Below are 14,942 nucleotides of genomic sequence, written 5' to 3' on the forward strand. Positions count from 1 at the left end.
ATCGGATGACTGGTGTGCAGTGCAGCAGTTCAGTGTGTTTGTGCAGCCTGAAACAAATCACAGTGGGGATGTTACCTGGCCAGGTGTGTCAGCGACTCGGTCACATTCTTGCCTGTGTAGGCGCTGACCTCAAAGAACATCACTCTGTTCTCCTACACAGGACAAACCCACAAAGATGAGTCAGACATGCTGGCGGTACTGTGCAAAAACTGTCAATACTGCCATCTTTGTGTTAAATTAGAATCAAATTAAATGTGCAGACTCAACAACACAAGTAATTTTTTAAAAGCACTGACAAGGAGCCACTCCATTACATTTATTATGACTTTGTGTGAAGGCAAGCGTGCAAAAGCAATCCAGTGGAAGGCTATAAAAGCACATAAAAAGCACTCGGATCAATTATCCATGAGCTATAATTTAGACTTACATAAGCCAGTTGCTCGGCATCTTTAAATGACACCTCCCTGTCTCCATCCATGTCCATTTTGTTGCCCAGCAGGAGAATAGGGATGCCTTCGCCTGCTGCTTCCTGAGAAAACAAAAAGCAGGTTAGCATCCTTGGAGGAGTACTTCAGCAATATTATATTGCACTTTAAGATGTACTTGCAAGAGACAGATTAAAGTAACTGTCTCTGGCCATTGATTAAACCTCTAAAAACTCATCTCTGTGTATCTCTGCGTAACATATTAAGATGTTTTTCCATGAATATAATCCCTTTCTGCCTTAACCCTCCTGTTGTGTTTGTTTCTCAGGAACAGCAATAATGTTTGTAGGGCATGTTTAATTATCCAAAAATATCTGAAACCAAAAGTAAAACATTATTTCTATCTCATTATTAACCCCATTACAAACCATTTCAATCAAGATTTAGTGAAATGGTGTTCTTCACTGATTATGATTCAATGAGGATAATTCACTGTTTTTTAATAAAAAATGCATGTTAAAACTTTATTTAATGTACACTATTGTTCAAAAGTTTGGGGTCACTTAGAAATGTCCTTATTTTTGAAAGAAAAGTGTTTTTTCTTCAATGAAGATAACACTGAATTAATCAGAAATCCAGTCTAGACATTGTTAATGTGATAAATGACTATTCTAGCTGGAAACTGCAAATTTTTAATGGAATATCTCCATAGGGGTACAGAGGAACATTTCCAGCAACCATCACTCCTGTGTACTAATGCTACATTGTGTTAGCTAATGGTGGTGAAAGGCTAATTGATGATTAGAAAACTCTTGTGTAATTATGTTAGCACATGAATAAAAGTGTGAGTTTTCATGGAAAACATGAAATTGTCTGTCTGACCCCCAACTTTTCAACGGTAGTATACATCGGAAAGACTTAAAAAAAAAATAAAATACAATAGCTTACATGACACTGATTTTTAAATTTTTTTTACATTTTGATTTTTTTTTTCTTTTATGGAGTGATGCTGTTAAATTAACACAAGACACCTCAGTTCAGGCCAGGTTTGCAAATATGTGAAATGAACCATTTTCATTTTATAAGTTGATTACACTATAAGTTTCATATTGAAAACATACTTATAACAATTTTTTAAGATGTTTTTTAACTTTAAAATGGGTCAACTTGACCCGCAACATAACAGGACGGCTAAAAAGTTATATGTGTTTCTCTAAACTGTTGCGTCCTCTAAAACATGCAGATCTAAGAAGTCCTTGCCTCGGTCTCCAGCCATCACCTGCCCATACCTATGCTCCAACACTTCAATTAATATACGCTACACAATTGGAAGTTGTTGAAGCTCTATGGCACAATTCAGTCATAGAGCTTTGAACTAGAAACTGATTTTGAAGAAGAAGAATGACTCAAAAAACACCATCCCGCAAGTTGATCAGATTGGTTCGTTAATACTGTTACATATGAAATCCCTTAATGAAACACTGCAAGAAATGTTCAGCAATGGCATGGACTGCTAATTTCACTCATGATGTGTCTTTTAGAATATAAAAAAAACCATATTGACAAAGTAAAAAAAATTAAAATCTCTGTCCCAGAAGGGGGTCTTTAATATAGAATAGTCACCATCGCTTAAGGTTAATGTAGTCTTGCATAGTCAGACCATTCTTTAGTACAGATACATCATTGTGTAGAGTGATCTGACAATGCAATCATTCCACAATATTCTGCAATGGGCTCCGGCATGTTTGTCTTTCTTAAAACCAATCACAATTGTCTTGGACAGGACCAAGAACAGGACACATCGACAGTGTTCACCTAAAACAGCGACAGGGGAATTGTTTTGATGGAACATTTGCATGCAGGAAGGTGACTGCTGCCACTGAAATAAATAATTAACCAATAAATAAATAAATAAACGAACAGTGTCACTTTATTACACAATCCAAATCGTTAGTAAAACTTGAGATTCTCAGCATGTATGTTGCTGTCTGGAGGTTGTTGTTGTTGTTTCCCGTAGTGGAGGGGATTTTGAAACACACACATAGCAGAAGGAGAGGCAAAAGCTGCATGAAATACGAGGCCCATGGCCAGCTTGTACCTGCAATTTGCATCTGATGAGTCAGGCTGAGGTTGACACAACCATCGTCCTTTAGCCGTCAATATGGGTCAAAAATCCTCCAAAATCTGATTAATTATTGGAAGATTTTACTGTTACCTGATATCTACGAATAATTTACAAGTTGTGATACAAAAAATGACCACATATGAAAGATAAGCAACTCTAAATAAGTGTAATGCAAAATTAAAAACAAAGAGTGAGTCTACAGTCTCCCAACACTGATGAAGAAGGTAAGAGTTGCACAGAACAGCAAAGGTCAGCGGTCAAATGTCAGACCTGGACATTGGTGAGCCACGGTTGCACAGCCTTGAAGCTTTCCTCCACTGTGACGTCGTACATCACCACCACACCGTCTGCCTTACGGAAGAACTGCTTGGTAATGCTACGGTACCTGTGTCAGCACATTAACTGCTATTAGTATACTTAATGTATTCATCTGTATAGGGAAAAAAAATCTAAAATACACTTATTATAAATACACACACATTTATGTAAATTAAGCACTACTGGAGGAATCATGTGCGTAAAATGTACTTATTGATATTTATATATGACATGCTATACTTCATTTTTACCTGAAATCGCAGCCAGATTGCAATTAAACTGCAAAACTATGTCCAAAAATTGTCAGGACAATGTAAACATTCAACAGATTAACTTGAATATGTTGCATCTTGAAGTAAAAGATCACTGACCTCTCTTGACCTGCAGTGTCCCAAAGCTGCATGGCTACCTGCATGTTGTCCAGGGTTAGCGTTTTCACACTGTAGTCAATACCTGACGAGAAGATTTGTGTTTAGTTTTGTTGCTTCAGTGAGTTCTCGAATTTAAGGATTTATTGACAGAGGAACAATGACATGACTGGCCACTAGGGGGACTAAGTGTGATACCGAAAGTTGCCCATTTTCAGGAGAGAAGCAGGAAACTAGGTGGTGATAACAAGGCTCAAAGGAGGATTGGGAAAGATGAAAGCGAGGAGAAAAATTCATCAGAAGTGACATAATCTGCTGTACAATGTGTGCCAGGGCTCTTAGACAGGCAGTGTGACTTCACAAGCCCTTTCATGTGATGCTAAGTCGCCCTGCGATCTTCTGTGTTCGCATCTACAAACACGCTCACGCCGGTCAGATTTGGTCAAAAACAGCCCCTGAGCGTTTTTACTGTACACAACACAATCACAATGTCTTTCTTCTCACCCACAGTGGCAGTAGTGGAAGGGTGGAAACGGCCCTCACAGAAGGAGCGCAGCAGGGACGTCTTGCCTACGCTGGAGTTTCCAACCAGCACCACCTTAAAGAGGCGATCTGGGGCAAACAGAGCTCCTTCTTTGGCCTTCTGAGGAAGATAGGGACAAAAAAAACCCACTGTAGTTCGCTTAACGTTAAAACATGTTTTTAGTTCCAGAGCTGAAGACCTACTTGCTGGGCCTCCTTCCCGACAGGTTGTCCTCTTGGAAACGCCGGCGTCTTCTTTGCTCTGGTAAAGCGGGATTTCCTGGCAGGAGAAGCTTCTTTTGACACTGGGATCTGAGTGGAAGGAGGTGTAGCAGAAAGATCTGTGGCCACGACAACGCTAGATTCAATGTCACTCTGCACTTCTTCTTCTTCTTCTTCCTCATCGTCCTCCTCCTCACTGAGCTGGTGGAGCAAGAGTTGGGTTCCACCTTGGAGCAGGTGGGGCAGGTGGTCCTCCTCGATGGAGATAACTCGGCGGAGGGGCCACCCATCTGGCGGGGCGTCCAACACCTCCTCTTCTACCCCTACCTTCTTCTCAATTTCCACCTTCCTTGACCTTTCTCTCTCTTTCCCCATCACCCTTTTGGTGGCGGCCATTTTGCCGGACACCTTTTTGGGCTTCGCCTTCACATCGTGCGTTTTGGGTTGAGCGTAACCGTTGGCTAAACCAGAGTTCTTCTTCACCGAAGGGCGCTGTTGGCACGCAGGGGGGCTGGTAGTCGTGTTGGAGGATGGAGGGATGGTGGTGGTGGTGGTGTCATCTTCACTGCAGGAGGAGGAAGCAACAAACACGATTTGAAGGTGCTCTATAGGCAAGGCCTCCAGAGACTGGTAGGACCCATCCACCAACAGTGGGGCTCTTTGGGAACAGGGGAGAAACAGAGGATGTACTGCATCAAGTCACGTGGCTGAGATGGACATTCGAAGGCCGAAGCCTTCAGATGTTTCTGATTTAAACTAAAATGTTAATTTTTGTAAGTGTAGAATTAGATATCCTCTGTTTTTCCTCTTTTGATACATGATTTTCACATCAAACTGAAGAGGAAACACTCTGAATGGGGTGAGTTGTGTTAAAATAGAAGTCGAATGATAAATGAATCACCTTTTTGCCGGTTGGCTGGTGTCATCAAATATGTTGGCAAGGCCTGCTCTCTGCTTCTGCTTCTTTCTGAGTGAGGTTCGAGGCTTGTTTAAACAAAAAGGATGTGTTACACAACTTTTTCTATCAGTCGGTTGACTCTTCAATGGAGTTACATAAAATAGAATTTACTTACAACACCACAGCATATGTCTCGCTCATCCTTTAAATGTTTGTTCATCTCTCTGGGAGGATTGAGAAATTAATGAGAGGAGAAGAAAGATGGAATCGTTTCAAAGTGTTTCTATCTGCCCTTCTAAAGTCTCTGTAAATCATTGAACTTAGTTTGGATTCGTGAGGATTGATAACTAGGACTGAACCAGAAGCCAAAAAGATTAAAAGCAGCTACTAGCCAGGTTTGAAATGCACTCCCCTGGAAGCAGGGAATGTTCCTACAACACTGGCTAACACTATTTACAAGTTCTATTAAGGTTTTAAAGAAGACATTTCAATCTAATATTGAAAGAGCATTTTAAAGACTATATCATTTCAAATAATGTTCCTGTGAGGTTAAAAGTTGAGTAAGACTGAACTTTTTAACAATCAGAGGATGTTTTGAGGATGTTGTCAGATTATGTTACATGATAACAAAAGAGGAACTTTCTCAAACCAACATTAAAAAAATGTTTTCTAGATGTTTCCCAGGCCTCAGAAGACAGAATATATTCCCCTGGAATCTGGTATATAAACAAAAGTAGAACCTTTTGACTGCAATATTCTCAGGACATTCTTTAATTATATAACATTCCCGCAATGTTGCATAATGGCAAAGGAAAGAACAGTCTCAAAGCAGCATTTGAAAACTGTTTTGAAGACCGTTTAACAGTGCCTTTAGAAAACTTTATCCTGATTTTTAGAACAATATTCCTGGAAGCAAAAGAAGACTAAATGCTAAAAACATTACAAGAACTTTCTCAGAACATTTTTAGAAACAAAAAATTCTCCTTGTCATACCTGAGGAGGTCGAGCTGCTTCATTAGACTCTGCTTCTCCCTCTGCAGCCCCTCAGTTACTCTGTACATTTCCCTGAAACAACAAAAAAATGACAGGAAAAACACACAATTCTCAGCATATTCTCACTTTAAGGCCTTATTTTAACGTAAAGCTAAACTTAGGGTGAAGGTACAGACTAAGGGAGGATTAAGCGTTCCTCAGACATAGTTAGGAATGAAATACAGTGAGGAAGCACTACTGTATCTTAAGTGGTGAATACAAATGATGATACCCACATCTCTTTCTCCTGGTGCAGCCGGGCGGCCTGCTCCTGCAGCATGGCCAGCTGCTCCTGAGCCAGCGCCAGCTCCTGACTGGTGCTCTCCAGCGCCCTGGACAGCTCGTCGTTGGTCATTTTCAGCTTGACGTTCTCAACGTGGCTCTCCTGCTTCTCGCTGCTCAGCTCGTGGCACTGGAGCTCTAACTGAAGGGGGTAATATTCACAGGAATGAAAGTACAGTAATGCTGGGCAAGTGTGCTTAGAGGACATGTGCAGTGGAAGCGAAACAGTGCGAGTGCTGCTTAAATCCCCTCCCCATGACACAAGGATTAATACTTTACCACAGACGCACACATTCAGAATTTATAGACATTAAATGTTGTGTTTTCTATAGTAATGGATATGACTTTTTTTTCTTGGTAGGACTCAGCCTTCGTACATCGAGTGTGTGCTCTACCAGGTGAGCTGCTGTTTATGCCTCCCTCCTGTCATGTTGTGGGTCAAACTGACTCATTTTAAAAGCAAAAAAACATTTTTAAAAAATTGTTAAAAAGTATGTTTTTGGTATGAAACTCATTCTGCCCGTCTGAATAAGTGTAATCAACATAAAACTGCAAACCCACCCTGAACAGAAGAGGTGTTAATTTATCAGCATCACTCCATGAAATGAAAAAAAAAATTTATGTAAAATAATATTTTAAATTGAAAATTTTACATGTAGGTCTTTCCATTGCACATTCAAAAAAGTTTTAACATGCATTTTTTAAAAATAAAAAACGAGTGAATTATCCTCATTGAAGCATGAACACCATTGCACTAAATATTGATTGGATGGCTTGTAATGGAGTTAATAAAAACGTTTCTTGGGATTTTTGGTTTCTGACATTATTGGATAATTGAACATGTCTCAGTTCAAACTGACCCAGAAACATCATTGCTGTTCCTGTGAAACGAAGCTAACAGGAGGGTTAAGCATCTTGTGCTGTTTTGTCTATATAGCAACAATATGTAGCGTGAGTGGATATTACTGGGATGTCTTTCTCACCCGTTTCTGTTTCTGGAAAAGCTTCTCCAGCTCTTTCTCCTTTGAAACCAGCTGGTGTTCCAGGTCCTGGCTGCGTAGCTGAAGACGCTCAGAGTCCTGCAGGGCCAGAAGAAGAAAAGGTTGAAGGTCACAGTGTTAGAAAGTGGCACATAATTAAGGTTAAAGAGCCATGACTAATAGATAGAATGCTGCTGGAAATCTTCCACAAAAAGCTCCAATTATATAATTTAAAATTCAGAACATTACATCTTCTCCATCAGCCTCCATGGAAAATCTAGAATCTATTAGTATGCAAACCGTGTTAAACTGAAAATTTCACGGCTGACTTCCAGATGAGTGGTAATGTCACAAAATCAGCTTGTACCTGCATATGTTAAAGTTTAAAGTGAATACAGAGGAACTTTTTGGAATCTGAAAATAGTCTCCTGGTATCACACTTGCACTTATATCTTCCTGTTTAAAGAAGAAGGAACAATGTCTGTGCTGTCTTTTCTTGCTAAAAGAGGAGGTGCTGAGGTGTGTTTTGAGCTCTTGTACCTTCAGGAGGAGTCTGTCTTTCTCATTTTTGATCTGTGCCTCCATCTCTTCGTACAAATGTCGGATCTCGCTGTCATGTGTTGCAGCCTTCCTGTAACGAGGAACAGTACTAGATGTTAGATGGAAATAATAAGATTTATTTATATAGCAGTTTTCTAACAATACTATAGACATTTTTGCTTCACCAAAAGGATTTAAAAAACATAATAACCAAGCAAAAATGAAAAAGATAAAGAAATTTAAAGTCACACAGAGATGACAGATGAAAAAGAAAATAGATTTTGGCAAATATTAGCAGTTAGCCGTTTCACATTTTGGGGGCTGAAACTACATAATATCCCTTTAGTCACCTGTCAGGATCTTCTTTGAAAGATATTTTAAGTCTGTTGAAGTGAAAATTCAACTGCTGCCTTAAAAATATGACACAACTCAGCTTCAAGTTATACAAGTTGTTTAACCATTTTTGGTATCAACTCAATACTCCAAGGTAAAACAAGTTACTATGCGGCATTTTCTATTCAAGAAAACTTATTCTATCTTGTCAAACATACATGAAATTCTTCTGTGTTTCATCTTCCACTTGCTAGTCAAAATAACTTTAAATATTTTCTATATAAATGTCCATTTTATGTTAAGAGAACTGATGTTTTTGAATTATTTCTACCTCATTTTGTTTCTCATCTTTATTTAAAATGCCAAGTTTTCTGTAAACTTAAAACCGTATCATCTTACAACTTATCCATTTAAAACTATGAGATGTATTTGAACAGTACCAATTTCATGCTAGCCTTTTCAGCTTTTGGTACATTTAAAACAATATAGAGTCTCAACGGAACGCTAATAATAGTGACAAGGAAGCTGAAGGGGTGAAAGAATTGTGGAAGCTGTATCAAAACATTAACCAGTGCTACTTAGAATTATTTGCCTGGCAGAAAAGCAGGTTCAGAATAAAACTTACTAAAGATCCATTTTATCAAAAGAACATCTACATTTTTCACTGTTCTACTGAGCTGAATGTCAGTGAGATGTAGTGACAGAAAGAGCTGAAAACAGAGGTAAACCCATACAGAGATTAAGAGAGGAGGATAGAGAGAACCAGAACAGTATTATCTGCTGATCTAAGACGGATTCCAGGCTCATACGGGTCTAGTGGCTCCCTTATATAGGAAGGTGTTTTTATCATGTAAGAGCCTTGAAAGTCAACAGTAATATTTTAAAATCAGCGTGAAAATGAACAGAGGCAGTGCAGAGAGGACAGTATGAGAGTTCTACAGACTTGTTTACTTGAACCAATGATGATCCTTGTAATTCCTGTTTACAGCCCATTAGAGAGATGTAGAAATGACAATATGCCAGCATGGACATACGATTACACAGTAATTTGCACATTTCTGCACACTGAAAGTATTTTTATTACTTTTGGGGATTTTTAAACTTTTGACTACACTTACTGCTAATCTGACTTGCAACACTGCTTCCTATTTGTCTTAGAACACTTACTACCAACTTTAATCTACATGTTACTGTTTCCTGTTATGCACTAAAACACCAAGTCAGATCCCTTGTGCATGAAAACGACATGGCAATAAAACCTTTGATTCTCTGTAGATCCTCAAAACATAAGAAGGACCTATTTTTTTAACTACCTTCTTAATTTACAGTGGTGGAAAAAAGTTTTCAGTCACTTAAAATTTTACACAGTCTCAAATATTATCATGAAATATTTGAGGAAAAATCTTTTTTTGTGTGTTTCAAATGGTGTGGCTGCATTAGACAGACACAAACAGATACAAATGATCTTTTTTGTTTATTGTTTACAAGAAAAATTTAATTCTTGACAGTTTCAAGACGTCAATTCTCAACATTGTCTGCATCAAAGTCAACAAAAAACTGAGAATGTGTTCAAAATTGAACAGAAAATAAGCCATCAAATTAGTATTTCGTATTCCTGCCCTCTAATCCTGGCTGGCATGTTCCTCATGAGCCTTTCACGCTGTTGAGGGGTAATCTTGTCCCATTGTTCTGGAATTATTGCTTTTAATTCTTCTAAATTTTTGCTGTTTTGTTCTTGTTTTAGCCATTTTTGTTTCTGAAGAACTTTAAAATGTGCTGGCTTTATGCAGACACGAAACACGGCAACAGAAATTGTGTCTTTTAATAAAAAGCATGACCTTCATTAGTGGATCACTGGTACCAAAATGACCCAATACTCAAAATCTCTTATGTATTTTGATGGAACCAATGGATTTTAAGTTTCTAATGGCTTTGTTTAGTATTTTGGCTGTGACTGTACTAAAATAAATTGCACTTGAAGACCTGAGAGTGATTCTTCATGTAATATTTCACAAATGCATGGGGTGTCCGAAAACTTTTTTCCACCACTGTAATTGTCAATACAAAAGCCAGAATCCACTCAAATTTTTAGCATTTGGCAAAATTCTTCTAAATGAAAGGGCTCCTAGATTGAAGACGAGACAAAAATTAATTGAAGAATTTCTGTTTTGTAGTAAGTTTGAGGAAAGTTCAGCAATTGATTTAAAAAAAAAAAAAGCAGCTGCTAAATTGGGTTAAAGTGCATTAAGAAACATTCGGCTTACCAGTTATACAGTCCATTATGTATATATGCAGGTGTGTTGTGCAGATGTATAGTTATTAAGGTGAATCGACACGCAGCATGACATAATATCTGCAAACAGAGCAGCACTATTGTCTAGACTGAGTTTAAGCTTGTATTATTCCCTCTGTATGTGTAAATACTTGCACACAAACAGCAACACAACCAACACTGAGTGGTATTTACTTTCCCTCTGACAACTCGTAAGACCCAAACATCCAATTAGCAGAGTCTGGAGAAATAACAGGCTGTCACACAGTGCAATGGGGGGAAAAAAAAAGCTGCCTCGCACACACACCTAATCTCAATAAGCATCAAGCATGTTGCACTGCACATCATGGGAACAATGTACTGGAGATGTATTACAGCCGTTCTGTCCACTGAGCCGTAGCGTTAATGGGTTTCCACTGCGGCAGGAGGTGGTTGGACTCGGAGAGTGTGCCTCCAGATTAGTGGTCATTTGACACGGATAAAGGGGTTGTTCTATAGGTAATTACAGGTAAATCCATGCAAACGCTCTCAGGCTGCAGTTCCTGCATGAGGCCATAATATAAACACACTGTTATGTCAGAGAATTCTTTAGGTGGCTAATAAGGATATTTGCTTTGTGCTATACAAAGTGCAGTGCTTAAAGGTTTTAAGCGTGGGAACCAATTGAGAAATGTGGCCTTTTAAACCCAAGACACACAGACAATGTTGCCCCATTATCACTTTTCTTTAATCCCTGTGTTTCTACCTAATTTTCCAAAGGTTAATGTTTGCTTTTTTGTCTGTTTTCATCCTTTTTTCACACTTAGAGGCAAGAAAAAATGTCATAAAAGAGAAAATTCCACATAATCTCTTCTTTTAGCGACACGTTCTGTCATACCTCTGGAGGGCGCTCTCCATCTCCTTCTTTTCCTGGTGGGCTTCCTTGATTTGGTGGGTCACTCTGGCCAGAAACTCCTCAAAATTATACAAGAGGTGAGGCTCATCTCGCCTGAGCTGGGCCCAGAGGCTGCGAACCTCACCTGGACTGCAGAAATGGACAATTACACGTCACACAAAGGGAGACGAGTTAAATGAAACACCATCTCTAATCGGGGATCATAACAATAAATAAGCATGCATATAAACATTGCAGTGATTCCACTCACTCCTCAAACACATTACTGGCTCCCAGGCTCTCCAGCAGCATACAAAAGTGCCGCTCCTCCTCGTCTTCAACTCCTGACAGCTTGGCTTCCCATTGGCTCTGGTAAAGGGCTTCCTTTGCCCTAAAGACGGGACCCACCTGGCCCTGATTTTGGTCGTCAGTCACAGAGATTCTCCGACCGTGCAGGAACTGACCTGAAATACATGCAGTCAGTGCGGGAACGGCGTTTTAGATAAAGACTTTGGTAGCATCTGAACTGTACTGTTTAAGCTGGAAAGCACATTTCTGAAAGTTATACATTTTACTGTATAGGACAAGAGAGCAGTTACAAAATAATACAAGAAAACCTGTGAAGATAAAAGTTAAAAAAGACATGAATATAATTTTAAAGCAAGAAAACATAAGTAATTCATACTAAATTGTACATTTCAGTGCATTTAGATGTTTGCTGCACAGGAATATTATGCACACTTTATCTGAATCACTTCTTATCTATTAGTGTTAGTGTCAAACAACAATCTATGCATATTATTCTCCTTTAAGTCTACCTTGCAGCCACATTGGCTTCTGTCTAACTAAAATTACATCGTCTAAAGACCTTAAAAACCCCAAACCAATGCAATAATATGGAAAACATTCTCCGTGGAAAGTGGCTAACCAGAGATAAAGTTATTTTATGTTGACTTGACACCATATTTGACAATCATTTGTTCCATGTTTGATAAAACAGAAAGCTGTTTGAAGCAACAAGTATGAAAAGCAACAGGCCTCTAACGGCAGTAAACCTACTGAATCCAGAGGAGAATGCCTCCAGTGTGAGGTAACCGTTGCGGTCTGTATCCAGAGAGTCAAACACATCCTCCAGCTCCTCTGCAGACAGAGGCAGCTCTCTGTGGAGCCGCTGTCAGCACGAAAGACACAAGCAGACGTTACTTTAAAATGCATTTGTCGTGAGCTGAACCCAAAGCAGTACATTTAGAAGCTATTTCAAGTTATTTTATAAACACACATCGCATGATGAGTTTGCGTTTCACATCTGCCACTTCTGCCTGCTGCATTGTTAGAACTCAAACACGGCTTGCTTTGAATGAACAGTGGCACCAAGTGGCTGCTTTTGTGAGTCACTGTACGGTCGTTTTAATGGAAACCCTCAATACACACAACAGCAACAAAAGGCGTGATGCTCACAAGAGATGTGGCCTAATTAACTGACAATGCAGCTCAGATGTAGTTAGAGCTTTAAAGAGGTTTGTGTGTTATTGTTCCTGCCTGTGTTGTTCGTTTCAGCCTGTTTAATGATGTGTGTGTGTGAGCTGAATATTATATGAACATCTCCATCAATGGTGCCACTCCACCACTTTTCCAGCTGTTCAAGTGGGCTGAGTGGGTGAAGTGCTTCTTTGACAATGGTAATATAAAATGGAAAAAAAAAAAAACCCAGCCAGAATTGACATTAAAGTGCTTTGCTATTCACTGCTACTACACTGGACACTAAATTGCACCGCAGGTAAAAGCGTGACCTATTGTTCTTCTTAGCCGAGGCTTAATGCGTTCACATCCAACATCCATGCATTTTCAGAGGAGAATAAAGGACGTTAAAGAGTGAAAGGGCAGTGGAAAACAAACCTCTTAGCATGCCTTAAAGGAAATATTAATCATGGAGAGCTGGGAGAATTATTGGGCTGCAACAATTTTCTCAAATGATGGAGCGTTTAAGCAATTTTCATGGAAAAATGTCAGAAAATTTGCCCAGAAATACAATGAATGTCTTGTTTTCGTGGTCTTAGATTGTAATTAATATGAATACCTATGATTTGAGAGCAAAAACCCACACAGAGAACAGCTTCAAGAACCTCCAATGGGCATTTCCTTTTCATAATTTTCTGGTATTTTAAGGATCAAATTATCCTTAAGATCCAAATAGTTGCAGCCCTAAAAAAAATGAACAAATGTGATCTTCCCTCTTAAACAACAGCACCCAAAGTGTAAAAACTGAGCACACACAGCCTCCATGTCTAACCCTCATATCAGTGCGGGTGATGAAGCCCTTCCCCTCCACATCGCAGGTCTGGAAGAACTCCTTGGTCTTGTCCAGCAGGGTGATGCGACCCCACTCGGTTCTCCTCCTCGCTGGGCTCAGTCCAAATCCGTTCACCCTCCCCTCCTCCTCCTCCATAGCCGGGACTCTTCTACAGGATGCCGTGTGTAGTAAACACCTCTTTAACGCTCAGGAGTAGAATCCTCCTCACTGGCCCCGCATCCAGTCCTCTGGGGCCCTTGCAGTCGCCATGACGACAGAGGCAGGTAGCAGCATCAGATGATGAGATAACTCAAAATTGGCTACAGTTTCCTATAAAAGATGCACAGAAAACAACAAAAACACAACCTCAAGGCAACTAAAAGCGGTTACACAAGTAGCATTATTGCAACCACACTTGTTACAAACTATACAACACTTCTCTTTTCTAATAAGCCAGAAACAAGCCACTCACAAAAGTACGTCAACACAGTGTAAAGGATTATCTTAATACCCGGCCATACAGAACACATGACGGCATAATGCCTGCAACACAGTAACAGCTAAGCAGCAGACACACACATGAATTCACAGTAATGCACCCCTTCTGCGCTTATTTTCTGGTTTTTATCACAACTTTGTGTCTCCGTCAAGGTTTTAGAGGTGTTGTCTTGTTTGCACTTCTAAGCCGGAGAGCAGTTTGTCTTGTCAAAGCCTCTAAATATGTCTGCAGAAAGTGAAATGTGAAGCAGACGCGTGATTGTGAAGATAAGATGTGTCAACAAGGAGGAGTTTGTTTCGGTGGTGAGACTTTTCAGCTTGGCAGCAAACTAAAAGATTAAAAAGACCCAAAATGTGGCACTCCTGTGATTTCCCTCAAGAGCTTTTGAACACATAAATTCCTTGTATCTACAGGCTGATGTAAGTCTTACCCATGTCAGTACAATTTTAGTCAAAAAAAGAGAAAAAGTTTCGGGCCTTTCTTTGCAGCAAATACAAAAACTCCAAAATCTTTCTCCCAATCTGCACTCCAACTTTCACCAGATGCACAACAAAACAACAAACTGGATCTTTAAATACACCAGAAAAAGAAGGAAATGTCTTACCTTTCAAAAAATATGCACAAGAAACCGAAGCCTTTATCTGTCTCAGCATGAACAAAGCAGTGAGCGCGCTCTGAGTTTAGGAAGTCTTGCCTCACAGACGAATGTTGAACAAGTCATTCTGCAACCATGTGATGTCATGAGGAACCGGCCTGAGGCTTTACAGGCCGAGTCCACCCGCTGCTGCCACAGAGAGGGCTGCAGAGTGAACCCTCTTTATCAGTGTTTGTTACTATGACGACAGCAGACCAAATGCCTCATGTGGATCTTGAGTGTTAATGTCTTCCTGACAGCGATATTAGAAGGTAGTTGCTTGCACGTTCACATCAAAAACTGAATTACAAATTTATAAGCATTTCTA

At 39.6% G+C, this 14,942-nt stretch overlaps 1 protein-coding gene across 4 annotated transcripts in view; it reads right to left on the reverse strand.

The window, feature by feature from the left end:
- The window catches only part of cracr2ab (calcium release activated channel regulator 2Ab), a 15,932-nt gene extending 1,087 nt beyond the window's left edge, over positions 1-14,845 (reverse strand). Inside the window, exons 1-17 of one of the 4 annotated variants that reach the window (XM_023274696.3) lie at positions 14,585-14,845; positions 13,482-13,811; positions 12,251-12,362; positions 11,463-11,655; positions 11,195-11,341; positions 7,713-7,803; positions 7,176-7,271; positions 6,147-6,334; positions 5,872-5,943; positions 5,054-5,102; positions 4,882-4,964; positions 3,963-4,545; positions 3,741-3,879; positions 3,240-3,321; positions 2,821-2,935; positions 428-529; positions 76-152 (exon numbers count right to left, since the gene is read on the reverse strand). In XM_023274696.3, coding sequence (XP_023130464.2) covers positions 76-152; positions 428-529; positions 2,821-2,935; positions 3,240-3,321; positions 3,741-3,879; positions 3,963-4,545; positions 4,882-4,964; positions 5,054-5,102; positions 5,872-5,943; positions 6,147-6,334; positions 7,176-7,271; positions 7,713-7,803; positions 11,195-11,341; positions 11,463-11,655; positions 12,251-12,362; positions 13,482-13,637 — 2,285 coding nt within the window. In that variant the 5' untranslated portion in view covers positions 13,638-13,811; positions 14,585-14,845. Of the gene's footprint in view, positions 1-75; positions 153-427; positions 530-2,820; positions 2,936-3,239; positions 3,322-3,740; positions 3,880-3,962; positions 4,639-4,881; positions 4,965-5,053; positions 5,103-5,871; positions 5,944-6,146; positions 6,335-7,175; positions 7,272-7,712; positions 7,804-11,194; positions 11,342-11,462; positions 11,656-12,250; positions 12,363-13,481; positions 13,812-14,584 lie in introns of those variants that run through there. The other 3 variants (XM_035950211.2, XM_023274695.3, XR_004847723.2) reach the window with 3 other exon arrangements.
- Between the last annotated feature and the right edge of the window lie 97 nt (positions 14,846-14,942).

The sequence above is a fragment of the Amphiprion ocellaris genome, chromosome 21, assembly GCF_022539595.1.
Source record: "Amphiprion ocellaris isolate individual 3 ecotype Okinawa chromosome 21, ASM2253959v1, whole genome shotgun sequence".
Classification (NCBI taxonomy): Eukaryota; Metazoa; Chordata; class Actinopteri; family Pomacentridae; genus Amphiprion; species Amphiprion ocellaris.